Raw genomic sequence first — 17593 nt, forward strand, 5'->3', positions numbered from 1 at the left:
CAAGCCTACAACGTAAACGGCCTGGAGCCGCTGATGTTGCCCAGTCTGGTTGACCACTGGAGATGCATTTCCTCTCTTAAACCCGCCCACTGTGAAATTTGTGTCAAGAACTCACAAGCGCAAAAAAATTAAACGAGAGCAAAATCCAGGGTCACGTAACCAAAAATAGGAAAAAACTGCAGCCAAAAACATATTTGTTTTAACCCCTTTCGCGTTATCAAGAAAATATATTCCCTATCAAATAATTATTTGCATTACTTTTCAAACAATTTGTTTTCGCATTTCAAAAGATGTCATTTGCAATATATACATGTTTGATCTTGTTTGATTTGGCTTTTTAGTTTGTCTTGCATTCAATATTAATTATTTTGTATTAGTATTAATACTAATACTTCTGTTTGTTCTAATTGAAACAAAAGTAACTCCATAAAATAGTAGTTCAAAATAATGATTCGCTTGCGAACCTCGCTAAAGCCCATGTACAAAAAGACAAAACTCAAAAATCCATGCCATGTTTTCAGATTGCAGAGATTTGCCTAATCCGGTTGAAAGCCTCGTCTTGATTGGTTGTGAACCTTGTCATTTTCACTCGACCCGGCTAATTGTGGTATTGGCGGGGATTGCTGAAAATTCTGACAAATGGTTTAAGGATGTTGTAGCTATATGGAGGTATCTTCTTAGCTCATTAGCTATAGTCTGCATTCTTATGTTGATTATTTGCTTTGGTAAGGAACACCAAATTTTGTATGGTAATATTTTCCATCTTTTCCATTCAACGTAGCTATTTAGCTCGTGCTTTTTTTTAGCCGTCTTCTGCCCGTAATCACTTGTGAGTCCTAGATGTTGTTGCTGTTAATATGATTTAACTACTGTAGTAACTGTCTAAGGAATGTGAAATACGTTTTTTTTAAGTTTATCTTCTTACTGCAGCTATCATTCGCTCAGGGGGACCGACTGACTTTAATTTAGTTAGCGAACTAAGGTAGCTACTAGTTGGCTGAAGACGTAAAGGCTGATATGCCGTCGACATAATAATATCGTGGATTCATTATAGTAATCCGTTAAACTCGGTCTGGACGTTTTATGTGTTTATTGATAATGATAAATCTCTATCCGTGTCTGTTCCATGTGTTGACAGGTCATTGTTACTTAATTGTTTCATTTGTCCCGGTTAGTTAATGTTAGCTACCTGGTTTGCTAATATGCTAATGTTAGCTACTAGCTCTAACATTACCTACACTGGTTGAAAAAATTATCGCAAGCAGAATAAAATGTTTTTTTTTGCTAGATACTATTTAGTTGACATTGAAGTGATAAACACAGGGGCTACAGTTATGATCCAGGTCCAACAGCAGCTAATCCACATAACCAACAAGTAAAGAATCTGGAACGCGTGCCATACAAACAATATAATTTAGTTATAACATTTAAAATTTTAGGAAATTAATCGTTTTTAAAGCATTTTTCAGGCAAACATTATAAGTAGTTCTGACCCAATAACATTTTAATCAATATAATCGGGTCCCTGTACGATCGAGGCAGGAGCTTGGTCCGCATTGCCGGCAGTAAGTCAGACTTATTCCCAGTGCATGTTGGAATCCAGCAGGGCTGCCCTTTGTCGCCGGTTCTGTTCGTAATTTTTATGGACAGAATTTCTAGGCGCAGCCAGGGGCCGGAGGGTGTCAGGTTTGGGGACCACACGATTTCGTCTCTGCTCTTTGCGGATGTTGTTGTGTTGGCCCCTTCAAACCAGGACCTTCAGCATGCACTGGGACGGTTTGCAGCCGAGTGTGAAGTGGTGAGGATGAAAATCAGTACCTCCAAATCCGAGGCCATGGTCCTCAGTTGGTTAAGGGTGGCTTGCCCACTTCAGGTTGGTGGAGAGTGCCAGCCTCAAGTGGAGGAGTTTAAGTATCTAGGGGTCTTGTTCGCAAGTGAGGGAAGGATGGAACGGGAGATTAACAGACGGATCGGTGCAGCTTCTGCAGTAATGCGGTTAATGTATCGGTCTGTTGTGGTGAAGAAAGAGCTGAGTCGCAAGCGAAGCTCTCAATTTACCGGTCAATCTACGTTCCTACTCTCACCTATGGTCATGAGCTTTGGGTCATGACCGAAAGGACAAGATCCCGGATACAGGCGGCTGAAATGCGCTTTCTCCGCAGGGTGGCTTTAATGCTATTCTTCACCAAACACTATCAATCACTCTGACACAGTATGAATTCTATAAATAAAACCGGCTCATATAAATTAGCCTGCAATTAGCATAATTTCACATCTTGTTTTTTGAATTTGTTCATTTCTGATTCCTTTTGCAGTTTTGCTTTCTTTTAAGCCTTTTGCAAAGGCCTTAGATTTAGGACAACTACATCCACTAGAAGCCACTGGGTCCACTAAAGGCATGTACAGACCCTCCAAGCGTACCCTGTTGAACTTGGGCTGGATCAGATCTATCTGGGTAAACACATACAGGGGGGTCTGTGGCTACTGGTGTGTGAATGAGTCTAAACCAAGAAAGGTGCTTGGATCTCCATTGTGATGAACAACGGTTTTTCTGATGTAGTGAAAATACCTAACCAGACCTTGCTAAACCTTTTCCCAAATCTGTAACATCTCTCTGTGGACAAGGGAGCCCCCTGGAGAGGATATCTAAGCCTGGGTTTCAATGCATCAGTGGCAACAGGGAAAGTGAGTGGATCCGTCTGTTTGTTGTACACCAAAGCTGTACTGTTGTTGATTCTGACTAGAATATATTCTGTGAGGAACTACACTACTGTTTTAAAAGTTTGAGGTCACTTAGACATTTCCTTGTTTTCCATGAACACTTAGATTAAATGAGTTTGAATAGAAAATGTATTTATTCATTAATAATATTAAGGTTAGTTTTTCCTAGCCACTGAAATTCAACACTACTGTTGTTTGCTCCTTGGGGTTTAAGGCCGGGTGTCTCTGTAAAGTACATTGTGACAACTGCTGTTGTAAAAAGGGCTTTATAAATACATTTGATTGATTGATGGTTATAAATAATGTTTTTTAATTGAAATTATTGTCAAATTTTGCTTTTGTCCAATAATCCACCATTTGCAGCAATTACAGCTTTGCAGACCTAGTTGTCAATTTGTTGATGTAATCTGAAGAAATTTCACCCCATGGTTCCTGAAGCACCTCCCCCAAATGTAATTGGCTTGTTTGGCACTTTACGTACCATGCGGTCGTGCTGTTCCAATAACAGCTCAGTAGGGTTGAGATCTGTTGACTGTGCTGGCCACTTCATTATAGACAGAATACCAGCTGACTGCTTCTTCCCTAAATAGTTCTTGCATAGTTTGGAGCTGTGTCATTGTCCTGTTGGGTCATTGTCCTGTTGATGGAGGAAATTGGCCCTAGTCAAGCGCCGTCCACAGGGGTATGGCATGGTGTTGCAAAATGGAGTGATAGCCATCCTTCTTCAATATCCTGTTTACCCTGTACAAATCTCCCACTTGACCACTACAAAAGTACCCCCTGACCATCACATTGTCTCCACTATCTTGTCACATGGCTTCAAGCACTTCTCCAGCATGTTTTCATTTTGGTCTGCCTCTCACGAATGTTCTGCTTTGTGATTTGAACACCTGAAACTTAAATTTGTCTGTCCATAGCACTTTTTCCCAATCTTGCTCTGTTCAGTCTGTCTTCTTTGCCCATCTTTTCTTTTTATTTGCCAGGTTGAGTTATGGCTTTTTTTATTTGCAGAGCAAATAGCATTTTAAAATGATAAACTTAGATTAGCAAACACAACGTGCCATTGGAACACAGGAATGAAAGTTTGTGATAATGGGCCTATATACACCTCTTCACTGTGTTTCTAATCAATTTTATATTACTTTAATGTAAAACAAAATTAGCTTTTCTTTCAAAAGCAAGACCCCTTTTGAAGGGTAGTGTACATAAAAACCATTAATAATTTTACCAATGAAAAAAGTAGGGCAGAGCTCCCTGAAACTGTATGAGTTGGTTACTTTGATGACAGTTTTATTTGGTCAAGCTATTTTTGATGAAAAAATACTTTAAAAAAATATATATATATTCCCAAATAAACTTTTAAAGAACAGGATATTTATGGTAGGGATCAGTCCCTGAACCTACGTCTGTTTGTTATTTTGATATGTTTTATTGGGTCTGAGCCAGTGTTTTTAATTTTAAATTTTTTTTATTAACTGAAATATTGTATAACTAAATTATGTTGATGGTAGGGCAGTGTTCCCTGAAGGTGTATGTGTTGGTTGTATAGATTAATGTTTTATTGGGTCAGAGCTATTGAAAATATTTAATGGAAATCTGCTTAATAAATATTAAGAATTTCCTAAATTGTTAAACTAAAGTTCATGGTATCATGTTCATGGTAGGTCCGATGTCCCTGAAGCTATATTTAATGGTTATATAGATAAGTTATAAAGGCTCAGCTGTGGTTTTTTTCATTGACGGGCAACAGATAACGTTTATTTAATATAACGTTTATATAAGTGGTCTCTTAACCCTCGCAGCGGTGGAAAGCCGCTTTTTACATACGTACATATGACAAAGATAGGTAAAAACAAGTGTTGGTTGTTCCCTATCTTGAGGCAATTTAGAACATTTCATTTCTGGCAGATTACATTGACGATGTGTTGACGATCAAAGTCTGAATCTTCAATATAAAGCTAACTTCACTGTAGTATTATCCTGTATATAACTTTCTTCCTAGCTATCTAAATTATTACAGTAATTGACCAATTACAGGCTTTCCACAGATGACCCAAGTCCAACAGCGATGGACGCCAGGAGAAATATTTTTGACTCTGTCAAAGATCAAATATGGCAAGGTAACCAGCTGGCTAGCTAGACATTTTTTATTTTACATCTCCTTTTCTCATTGAAGTTATGTTGTTGTGGCCTGTTGTCCTGCAGTCTATGCTGGTGCTTCTGGTATATATTGCTGCAGTATCGGGTTAGATTCCAGCCTACTGCTATTTTAGCACCCTCATGTCTTTCTCATTTGCCCTCTGCTCTCAGTCGAACAGAATTTCATTTTGTGAATTATAAAAATGTAATAATATTGTCTGTTGATATATTTGCCAGCAATGTTACATTTTATATAATGAATACTTGACTCTTGTCTCCTATACATCCATGCAGATTTGGGACCTCTGGACCCAAACTGGTTTGAGGAACTAACTGTGAAAGCTTCCAGCAAGGATCAGGGTGATACTGAGAGAGAGCATTCCAGCACTGCAAAATCATGTGGACAAGATGGAAGTTTCAAAATACTTTCTACCCTGGATAGTAGTGATATGTTCTCTACCCCAAAGGTCTTCAGGCACAGAAAACTGCAGTCTCCTGAGTCATTGATAGATAAGGAACCTTTTCCTCCTGATCAAGGTAATGAAAATGTATTTGCATTTTTACAATGGACTATTCTCAATTTCATCGTTGACCTCACAAGATTCTAAAACTCCTTTAGTGTTATTTTCTGAGATAAATTGGTATTGACAATCAAAATGGACACATCCTCCATCCAAATATTAATTGTTTTTCATTTTCTATTTTGTTCAAGCAACTTAAAGCCTTCTACATAAATGTCGCATCAAAGTAGTTTACAAATGCATGATAATCACTTAATTGTTCTAATGGAATTACTGCTGACAATATTTCTCAATTAGGAGTGTGGTAAACGTTCTGCTTTAATCAAAGCAAGGACTACATTTCTGGGTTTTTCTAGGTGGGAGCAAAACATGTACCTGTATATACATAGAAAGGTATTGGTCATCAATTAAAATATTTAGCTAATTTAAATCTCGTCACATTAGCTCATCCATCACGCCACCGATTCAGCTGACATCTGTTTTATGCTACATTTTATTTGGCATAGACAAAGGAAAATAAGTCAAACATTTTCACATCTTTATTTATTAAAATTACTAAGCTACATGCCATTCTCTTAAATAATGGGCTAAATGTAATCATAAAATAATATAAGCAACAAAAAAAGTCATTTGATTTCTGTTCTCTTGCAAAATAACGCAAACACATTATTCTGTTCAACCTGGCCTTCAGGCCTGTCTTACTCATGGTTTCAAGCCAGAATACTACTTAAGTTTCAAGCATGATTGGTAGCATATAACTGTTTCTGCCTATGCTAAAAACTCTCTCAGGTGGCAAGCTTGTGGTGGGGATGCACAGATAATTCTGTGCCAGTTTGCTCAATTTTGAAAAGTTGATATGATGCTGCTTTCACCAAGCTACCCGGATCCTCTTTGCTGTCTACAAAAGAGGAAACCACATAGCAATTTAACTGGCTTCAGTGCTTTCCTCTGTGAGACTGTGGGGGCAGTTGTTGCTTCTCTTGAAAATGCTCCCCAATGACTTCCTGGGTCTTTTCTCTTCTGGTGCAATTGCAGTTGCTTCTTGGATTTCTGTGTTCACTGTAGGCCTCTCCACTGTTGGTGATACAGCCTCATCTTAATTTCCAATCTTGTCTGTGCCTTCATACAGTACTTTTCGTTCATGTAGGCCACATTTTTTGCCTACATGAACTTGCTCACAGTTGTTTCCCCCTCCACAGGGAAAACATTTTGTTAGTGGGGTCCGAGCTTTGAATTGCACTGGCAGGTTTGAGCTTGTTTTGAGCTCCTTTCGTGACTTCACCAGGGCAGCCTTGTAGATGCCAATAATGTAATAACATTTCTAAACCAATAATGTAAAAACTTTGTCCCATAATGTATTAAGTTATTACATCGAGAGGGGTCAGTTGAGGTGGCTTGGGCATCTGTTTCGGATGCCTCCGGAACGCCTTCCTGGGAGGGTGTTCCGGTCCTGCCCCACCGGGAGGAGACCCCGGGGAAGACCTAGGACACGCTGGAGGGACTATGTCTCCCGGCTGGCCTGGGAACGCCTCGGTGTCCCCCCGGAAGAGCTGGAGGAAGTGTCTAGGGAGAGGGAAGTCTGGGCATCCCTGCTTAGACTGCTGCCCCCGTGACCCGGCCCCGGATAAGCGGAAGATGATGGATGGATGGATTATCGGCTGGCTATTACAATTGGCTGGGTTAATTTAAAAAAAAAAAGTATTAAACATTTTAATAATTGGGGCTGAATGTTGTTGTTATTGATCCTGCAAATTAACCTTAAATGTTCGATTTATCCATATTGAACAACCCATGACCTTTGTTAAAAATATGAAAGCTTGGGCCTTGAGACTTGTGCTTAGTGTATGTCAACTGGGGGCTACTTCTGAAGAAATGGGTGAAGTGGCTAAGCTGCATCTTTTCCCAAGCTCAAGATATGATCATAATTTCATTAAATACTTATGAAAATTGATGTTGACTATTTGAGAGTGCACTAAACATGCAACCATACAAAAATAACAATAGGTAACATTTTGGGAGTACTAAACCTAACCACCTCACACTAATATCTATAGGTTTTAACAAGATCAGACAATTTTAGATTTGCAGGATCAATAACAATACCAATGAATCTTTCTTGAAACATGGGTGCCATTTCATAAATGCGTTGACCGCTTTGAAGATTAATTTGCAGGATCAGTAACTAAAGAATTCCACAGTAGAATTGTCTGATGTGGTTCCAACCTATAGATATTTGTGTGAAGTTGCTTGATTTAATACTCCCAAAATGTAACTTTAAAAAAAAAAATTTGCGTAGTTGTATGCTTTGTGCAGACCCGAATAGTCAAGACTGCATGACTATTTTTATAACAAATTTGTAGATTAGTGACATTATCTTGGGTATTTACTTTGGGGAGAACAAGTATTTGATACACTGCCGATTTTGCAGGTTTTCCCACTTACAAAGCATAAAGCATAATTTTCATCATAGGTACTCTGCAACTGTGAGTGACAGAATCTAAAACAAAAATACAGAAAAGATTTTTAAGTAATTAATTTGCATTTTATTGCATGACAATTATTTGATACATCAGAAAAGCAGAACTTAATATTTGGTACAGAAACCTTTGTTTGCAATTACAGAGATCATACGTTTCTTGTAGTTCTTGACCAGGTTTGCACACACTGCAGCAGGGATTTTGGCCCACTCCTCCATACAGACCGTCTCCAGATCCTTCAGGTTTCGGGACTATCGCTGGGCAATACGCACTTTCATCTCCCTCCAAAGATTTTCTATTGGGTTCAGGTCTGGAGACTGGCTAGGCCACTCCAGGACCTTGAGATGCTTCTTACGGAGCCACTCCTTAGTTGCCCTGGCTGTGTGTGTTTCGGATCGTTGTCATCTTCAGTGCTCTTCTGAGGGAAGGAGGTTGTTGGCCAAGATCACACAATACATGGCCTCATCCATCCTCCCCTCAATACGGTGCAGTCGTCCTGTCCTCTTTGCAGAAAAGCATCCCCAAAGAATGATGTTTCCACCCCCATGCTTCACGGTTGGGATGGTGTTCTTGGGGTTGTACTCATCCTTCTTCTTCCTCCAAACACGGCGAGTGGAGTTTAGACCAAGAAGCTCTATTTTTGTCTCATCAGGCCACATGACCTCCTCCCATTCCTCCTCTGGATCATCCAGATGGTCATTGGCAAACTTCAGACAGGCCTGGACATGCGCTGGCTTGAGCAGGGGGACCTTGTGTGCTCTGCTGGATTTTAATCCATGACGGCATAGTGTGTTACTAATGGTTTTCTTTGAGACTGTGGTCCCAGCTCTCTTCAGGTCATTGACCAGGTCCTGCCGTGTAGTTCTGGGCTGATCCCTCACCTTCCTCATGATCATTGATGCCCCACGAAGTGAGATCTTGCATGGAGCCCCAGACCGAGGGAGATTGACCGTCCTCTTGAACTTTTTCCATTTTCTAATAATTGCGCCAACAGTTGTTGCCTTCTTCCCAAGCTACTTGCCTATTGTCCTGTAGCCCATCCCAGCCTTGTACAGGTCTACAATTTCCTCCCTGATGTCCTTACACAGCTCTCTGGTCTTGGCCATTGTGGAGAGGTTGGAGTCTGTTTGAGTGTGTGGACAGGTGTCTTTTAAACAGGTAACGAGTTCTGTGAGAGCCAGAATTCTTGCTGGTTGGTAGCTGATCAAATACTTATGTCATGCAATAAAATGCAAATGAATTATTAAAAAAATCATACAATGTGATTATAATTTTTTTTGATTCTGTCTCTCCCAGTTGAAGGGATGAGACAAACTATGATAAAAATTTGACCTCTACATGCTTTGTAAGAAGGAACCTGCAAAATCGGCAGTGTATCAAACACTTGTTCTCCCCACTGTAACAGGTTACTTTTAAGCTACTTTTGCCTTACTTACTTTTAGTTCAAAATGTTACCAGTTGTTGTTTTTGAAGGATTGCATGCTATTTGTACTCTGGGTTATTTGTTAGAAGTGTTGAGAGGTCTGAAAATGGACCTATTGGAATGATAAGACATGGTTTTCTAACAGTTATGAAGGTAGGATTTTGTCCTCTCCACTTCAAATACTATTTCATAGAATGTTCTAAATTATCCATTAACATCAATTTTGTTTTGTGAATTAGGTTTAGGTTAATAGTCATTGAGATTTGTTTAGTTTTATTACAGATTTCTAGTTTTAAATGGTTTGTAGTTTACAGGTCAGCATTACAAATAGACAGGAAAGATGTAATCTTACAAGGAGTAATTTTTGGTCTTTTTTTTTTTTTTCCATATGAAGCTGTAATGGCCCATTGATGTGAATGAGAAATTTCAGAGTGCAAAGAGGCTCAATAAATATTGAAGTAGCCGAGATGCCCTGTTTCAAGTAGCCAAGATGCCATTAAAGATGTCTCTCTCTCCTTGAATAGATATTTGAATACATTTTTTGTCATAACTTAACGCATTGCTATTACTCTACACCTCCATTTTCAATGGTGTAGAGGTAATATCGGTTATATTCTGTAAAATATCACATGTAATTATGGCAACACTGGAGAGAGTTAACCTAGAGGCCCTGTCTAATAGCTATACCAAAAAAAGAATATAGTGTGACTGTTCAACTTCCCGGCACTGACACTTGTAGCGGGGTGCTAGAGACCAAGTTATTGTGGTTCTTTTTGGCGTATATTTCAGCAAACAGTGGAACATACGAGGCTTCAGGCCAGTAGTCATCAAACAAAGGCAAGAAATAAACTGCAAAAGCTACCGAAAAGAGTCCAGGTACTTGCTTTACTCAAAACAAAAGATATCTAGATAATGGAGTGCTCTTGCTTTTTCCTCACTGTCTCTGATCCCACCATGTGAGGCCACCGACTATAGCAGGCATTGTCCCGGTTCCCTCATTGCTGCCTTCCCTCTCTTGATCTGGGCCAGCTAAACTTAAATAGAGGGAGGTACATCATTAGTGAAGGCAGGTGTGTGAGTGTGGGGTGCATTACGTACCAAGCCCCAGTGTAGGGCGCTGTTGAGTTGGTTTCCCTCGGCCACAGGACTCAAAATAGTTATTTTTCAATCTTTGAGGGCTCATAACTAGGTAGCTTCAGATTCTGATTCTCTCCAAGGTAATTTCTTTTTGTCATTAACTGTGGGAAATCATGGTAGATTGCATGATCACATCCATCTGATGTTCAAAGGCTATTTTCTAAGGTGGATAGTGTTTTGACATGACCCGATGCTGTTAGACATTTCTAACTTTGTCAGCATGTTCCTTAGAACTCTTCTGTTAGTTGCATGCAGTTTTACATTTTTTGTCATTTATTTTGGGATTCAGTACCATTTCAAACTATATGTTGTAGTTAGCAGAAAATAAAGAAAATCAATCCGTACTCATTACAAACAACTGTAGTTATTTGTTATGTAAAAATGAAGTGAAAATAACATTTGAGGAAATGGGGACCCTTTGAGATTATAACCCTAATGCAATTTTACAAAACTAAAACTGTCTAAACGGTTTTCTCTAAAATAGGTTTAATTATTGTAGAACTTGCTATTATGTGAAGTTGGGATGTACTGATTAATTGGCCAGCAATCGGTATTGACCGATTATAGGCAAAAAAATATATAATCTCTATCAGCCGACTACTTTAAAATGGATGATTTACTTACGACCGATTGTGTTGTCTGAAAAAGCGTCATGCGTACCTCATTTTTGCAACATTTCTCCAGACACGTGTCAATGAAATGTATAGTGCCATGCTGCTTTGTTTTATATAAGATGAGAGCTTTCACACTTAGTCAATAAACATTTTGGCAGTGTGGACATAATAGTTTTGGATCAGGGCAACAGAATTGCCACTTGTATGTCCTACAGAAATATCAAGAGGCAGTTTAACAAAATTCTTACATTTTGAACTCTATTCAGCATCTTCATTTAGAAAAAGTAGCTCTCACAGTGCAAAAGATTTCACAGAGAAATTAATGGTATTCATTGTGTTAGATGACCAACCTTTCTCAGTTGTGGTGGATGTTGGTTTTTGAAGGCTGATGGAGCATATTGAACCGTGCTACTGCCTAACGGGCGTTATTTTCTGATGTGTGTTTACCAGAAATGTACAACGTTGTAGCTACACACAGCAATGCTTCTGGCTTATGTCAACTTGGCTATCTGGTTTACAATGGACATTTGTAGCTCTGATGTAAGCCCGATGAGTATGCTCAGTCTGAATGCACAATGGATAGTATCTCAGATTTTAAGTCAGATTCAATACAGTGTAAAAAGACATGCAAAACATCACTACTATTTATTATTTTATTTTTATTCTTATTATTGGCCATAGTTCCCTGAACAAAAGAAGGCACACAAAGGTTTGGCTTGTCGTTTCCGTTCGCCATTATTAAGAGGCTGCATCGACTACTTCAGTTGCTAAGTTACGGCTCCAAGATTTGTCTCCGGGGGGAAACTGAGTTTGGAATTTTAGTTCTACACAAAAAGGTAACGCAGCATGTTTACTATAGCGTATCAAACCAAATGTCCTGTACCGAACGGTATGGTACGGATACGTTTACCATAATACAGATGGTGTTAATAAACGGATGTATACAATTAAAAGTTTTAAAGTTTGTTCTTTTTGTTGCTTACTGTAATAAACTGTGTTATGAACTCGTATGTTTGTAATATGACCGGGGAAGGAACATGTATATGTTCCTTCCCCGCTCATTTCAGATAACATATGTGTAATGGATGAATCTTAAGAATTTGAATTAGTTAGGCACGTGCATTATTAATTAACCTACTGCATTAGCCTGTATTGTATGTTTAATACACTAATCTGTAAAGAAATCACAGATCATATGTTCTTATTGAAACTGTTACCTCAGAATTATTTACTAAATGCCACCAAGGCTTGTACCCCAGTCATACAAATCTGAGGTAAAATAGACTACCTCCGTTGCTGGAAAGAAATGTATCGGTTTTGTAGATGGGTTTCCCTTTGCATGGCTTTCATAAAAAAAAATATACACCATATGTCAAATTGGTGGCCTGATAAGTATTTTCTTATTCAAGTAAATTTATATGGGGAAAAAAATTGTATAATTAAAATGAGCTGAAATTAGAAGCCTCAAAAGAAGCAACATTCTGATTTAATATATGACTGTTACAGAAATGTCAAAACATTGGCATAAGCCAATTATGTTATGAACATCGGCTATCTGTATTAGTCAATAACTTTCTTATCGGTGCATCCCTAATGTATAGTGTGAATGAGAGTTACATTTCTTGTTTTGTGGTCCGATAATCCTCCATTTATATTCCAATAGGGCCTCTCTGAGACCTCTCTAAATTCTTACCCTATTTCACAAAATGAACTAAAACAATATCTTAATTGTATTATTGCAGCTGGTTATTGATATATGATTTTGAACATGCTATGACATAGCATGTGAAGTGTAAGTGTCAACCACATAATTTTAATAATCATGCCTTTACATCCCATTAGGGCCTCTAAGAGACCTCTCTTAACCCTAGGGCCACCAAATACCTACGGGAATTGGAATTTGAGGTTATTAAAATAAAACTGCCATTTTGAAAGCTACAACCACCTCCTTCCATGACTTTTTCTAAATAGGCGTATATTACATTGTTCCGTTGTCAGAATTCTTAACTCACAAATGAAAAACTATTTAGAGACTACCTGTTTTTTTGTTGTTTTTTTACCCTGTTTTCCGACTTAATCGCCAATAGCCCATGGCACTTAGGGTTGGTAACCAAATGGTACCCAGGTGCTAATCACCCCTCACTGAATACATGACGTAAATGAATGAATACGCGATACTCCCCGATGAATGATAGTCTTGATTTTGAATGAAAAGATTTCCATGACCATTCTACAATCTAATTAGGCTATTATTGAAACCTAATAAAAACAATATAGGCTACTTGACAATTCAACGTATGTATCACGTTACTTTCTTACATTCTTGTGTAGGCTAATTCATCAAATGTGAATCTAAAATATAAAAACAATTACCAGTTCAACAAACGTATTGCTACACCTTGCTGTTTTTGCCAGACCGCGTTAGGGGATCTGGCTAAGTAGAGTCAATGTCTCTTACTGAGTGATTGACTGAGTGACTTATTGACTACCTCTTTTTAAATAGTGTAGTCGTTAGAGAAGCGGACCTGCAAACTATAGGTCCCGAGTTCATATCTCCTCACAGGCGAAGCGAAGTTCGCATTATGAGTTTTTCTGTATAGACGGAAACTTGGTTGGCTAAAACCTCCAGTGACTGCATTATAGCAAGCCTGAAATAAAACAGTTTACAGTCATAGTGCAACTGTTTCTGGTGGATTTTCAAAGTACGCATCCGTGCATGCGTTTTGGGTCAGGATACACAAACACACATTTGCTGGCTACAACATAGGCTACAGTAGTTACGTTACAGTGAGCCTTAACTAAAGCTGTATGCAGTTATATTGCAGCTGTTTCTGGCATGGAAAAGTAAAACGTCAGTCTCGCTAGCAATTGCTAAATTCTTAGAATTATTCAGTTTAACACAATGCTCAATATTGTTGAGCGACTAGTGAAATGTGTAATGCCTTGGCGTTATGGTTAAAGACCTGCCTCTCACGTGGAAGGCTCACGTTTGAATCTGTTGTGAACAACAACATGGCCAATTAGCTGTTAAAAGGGCCAGTGGGAAAGGAGGATTTGTTCATAGACACGAGGCTATACTGACACCCATCGAACATAGAGCTCTGTGGTGTAGTGGTTAGCGATACAGCCTTTTATGTGGGCGACCCGGATTCGAATCTCAAGTGGGCAGTACTTTCTATTGCGGTCTGGCTGAACTAGGCTTGCCTGGTTTCTTGTTATATTAGGAGCGAGAGAGAAACTATATCTGGCTGGATGGTGAATGTGTATGCTAATAGTGCCGATTCGTATGCTCATGATGACAAACCGCATTCGGCTCTGGCTGTTAATGTTCGTCTGAAAGTCTTAGCATTTCTAGTGTTAACCTTAACCATAAATAACCCTAAATACACAAAGCTGACAATACTATAAAAACATTTCCAACTTGGTAACTTAGCTACTAGGCATTTTTATCTATAAGATTTTATAATATAAGCCCATATTACTGTGGAATTTTGGTTTGGAATGTTATTGATCCTGCAAATTCCCCTACAAAATGTTCAATTCATCCTTATGGAGCGAACCATGACCCCTCTGTAAAATATGAATGCTTGGGAGTATATACTTGTTTTTAGTTATTAATCAAAGCGTTCAATTCATTCTTCATTAACAACTGGCCAGGAATCTATGAAATTCTGAACAAAATTGCCCTACAATGTTGATTATTTCTGACGGCACTGAACCTTAATACGTTTCTTTATTTTTACTAACTTTCATAACAAAACAAATATCTACAGCTGTTTGTAATGAATATGGATTGTGTCTATTCATTTCCTGTATCTTTGGCCCTTCTGATAGGGCCTCTGTGCTACCTACAACGTATAGTTTGAAATACATACATTAAATAAATACCCGAAATAAATGACAAAACATTGTATAACTGCATGCAAACAAAAGTGTGTTTGTGTGTGTTTTCTCGGAGCTAGGACTAAGATTCAGGGGTCGGGATTGGTCAGGTTTTTGTGCCGCTATTTGAAAGAAGCAATAGTAAAGGGTCAGTGTTATGGAATTGAAGTCTGACACTAAAGCACAGTGATATAAATATATTACATTATCGGCTACAATTATGACTTTTTTTTTTATTTATTAACCCCGCCAATAATGTAAAAGCAAGCCAATAATGTAAGTACTTATTACATTGTGGGCAAAAAGTTATGTTTTTGGTTCAGAAATTGTATTACATAAAAAATGTCATGTACATTTTGTTGGCAGTTATTACATTAAAAGTAGTTATTACATTCTTGGCTGCTACGCACCTTTTTCCAGCTGTATGAAAAGGTGCTGACCACCTTCTTACACATTTGGTATAGCTCATTCTACTCAGGAATCTTTTCATGGAGGGTTCTGTTGTAAAATAGCACAGAATGTACTTTAAAACATTAAATGCATTTCCTTACTTGAATTGATAAAATGTACCCTTGACGTGAAAGACTGATTCTAAATTCAATAGTATTTCAAACTAATAACAAATTCAATACTATATTGGTTGTAACTTCAGATTTTTTTCACCAAATACCTAATAAAAATGTAGCCCTCTAACATTTAGTTTTTAATACATTTAACTGTATAACATAGGCCTACGAAGTTAATGACTAGGCGACGTTCATGGCCAAAACCCTGCTGCCTCGTCCATCCAATTAGGTTGGTGGCTTTCAAGATGTTTGGACCAATGTCTTTGGTGATGCGCACCTGCTTATTCGATGGCTGGTCCTGCGCTTCTAGGGAGTCCTGCAGTCCCTGGGCTTTTATCCCCCCCGATGTGGTCCTCTGGGCAGTCAGCAAGCACCTCCTGCGCTGCTTCCAGTCTGCATGAATATAGGTCATTGTCATTGACATGTAGGGTTCCATTGTCCTGGACCACAAATCAGTTGTTGTAGCATGTCATTTTGTCATGACATTTTGCATACAGGGCTGGCAATGTTGTTTCAGGGAGAAATGTTTTATTGATGGCATTTTGTATTTCTTGTCCAGAGTGTAAACCACCTTCTTGAAGTCACTTTGTTCAGCTCATAGACTGTATAAATAATGGACGACGCCCTTTCGCTCTTTTCCATTGGTGAAAAATGAAGCCACCAGTGTCCTGATACGGCGCTGACATCTTGGACTTGCGTCTGCGCAGATAGCGATCTTGGGACCAGTTCTGCGCAGTAGTTATGCGCAGTAGCGAGAAGGAAGTAAAGCCGTAAAGCCGCGAAATCAACGGACCCACCCCTGTGCCCCGCACTCACTCACCCTCGCAGAATGCGCATACCGTAATCAATCGCAAGTCCAAGTACAGTACAACCTTTGCTTGTTAAACCTAGACGATATGTTATAGCCTAACTTACATCATGTTTAACCTTAATTTATAATAGGCCTAATACAAAAATAATTGGTAACTTCTAGCTAACGATCACCTGCTAGCTATTAACATGGCTATTAACGAGGCTTGTTGTCTTTTAGCTAACGTTAGCTAGCCCATTACATTTATTTACTAATTAAATAGCTTATAAATTTAACTTACCGAAAACAATTCAAAGATCGATTGGAAATGCCAGATCGGTTAGCACAATGTACTGCAGAACACCCCATTATGTCCGTGTGAAATTATAGAAATTTTGAGATTAAATGTAAAGTTCTAATCTCTTCAGTCCTCCGAAGATTCAGTGGCTCCTCGGCTCAGATAGCTGTCAATCACAGCTGTGAATCACGACGTCACACCACCGTTTTTAGAGCATTAAATAACTAACTAAAAACAAACTTATTTTAAAAACAAACTCTTGAATTTACATTAGCGTGATACAAACTACAGTAAATGACAGAAACCAGCTTCGGAAAAAATATATTTGAAGGGTAATTAAATTGTTTAGTTGGTCTCGCGTCCCATTGAATAACATGGGGAGGGCGGGGTTTATGACCTATACTGGGACCACTCACCAGGGGGCGATCGAGACGTTTTGGCTTCACTTTTCAGGGCTTGTGCGGCACGCTTGGTTCAGCTGTTGAAATTGGGGTCCTGTCTTTTGCAGTTTTGTACATTATGGCATCTGTAATTTCATTTTGTATTGCCTGTGCAAACTAATCCATAATTGATTGTTTCCCCTGGGCAATGTGCTTGCCACAATGCTTGTTGGAGTCTGCCTCATTTTTCTTTTCCATGCATTCCTCATACTGTATCACATGCCTTTTTTTGACGGACCGCATAAGCGGAGCTGGCTTAGAAGACTCAATGTTACTGACTGACTACCCGTTCTTAATAGCGTAGAGACACGGGCTCCGGAACAACAGGTCCCGCACTTGACTCTCGTAATAGTCAACTCATTATGCCTGATGTTCAGGACAGACAAAAACTTGGCTGCCTACAACCCTATGGAGCTATGTAATAGGAAGCCTAAAATAAAACAGTTCTGGTGGATATTAGGATTTGTTCAGGATAGACAAACACTTCGCTGGCTACACAATTCTCTCGTCTTTTCACTTGATGAAAAAGTCAGTTATCGTCACCTGTATTGATACAGTAGTTATTGTATCAATCTCTTTCACGAA

At 38.8% G+C, this 17593-nt stretch overlaps 1 protein-coding gene across 10 annotated transcripts in view; it reads left to right on the plus strand.

The window, feature by feature from the left end:
• The first annotated feature begins 619 nt into the window (after positions 1-619).
• The window catches only part of brca2 (BRCA2 DNA repair associated), a 69160-nt gene continuing 52186 nt past the window's right edge, over positions 620-17593 (plus strand). For 7 of the 10 annotated variants that reach the window (XM_034288072.1, XM_020047975.2, XM_020047987.2 and 4 more), the window contains exons 1-3: positions 620-749; positions 4770-4841; positions 5155-5397. In XM_034288072.1, the coding sequence (XP_034143963.1) occupies positions 707-749; positions 4770-4841; positions 5155-5397 (358 nt within the window). In that variant the 5' untranslated portion in view covers positions 620-706. Of the gene's footprint in view, positions 750-4758; positions 4842-5154; positions 5398-17593 lie in introns of all 10 variants that reach the window. The other 3 variants (XM_020047982.2, XM_020047980.2, XM_020047978.2) reach the window with 3 other exon arrangements.

This window comes from Esox lucius, chromosome 1, assembly GCF_011004845.1.
Source record: "Esox lucius isolate fEsoLuc1 chromosome 1, fEsoLuc1.pri, whole genome shotgun sequence".
Taxonomy (NCBI): domain Eukaryota; kingdom Metazoa; phylum Chordata; class Actinopteri; order Esociformes; family Esocidae; genus Esox; species Esox lucius.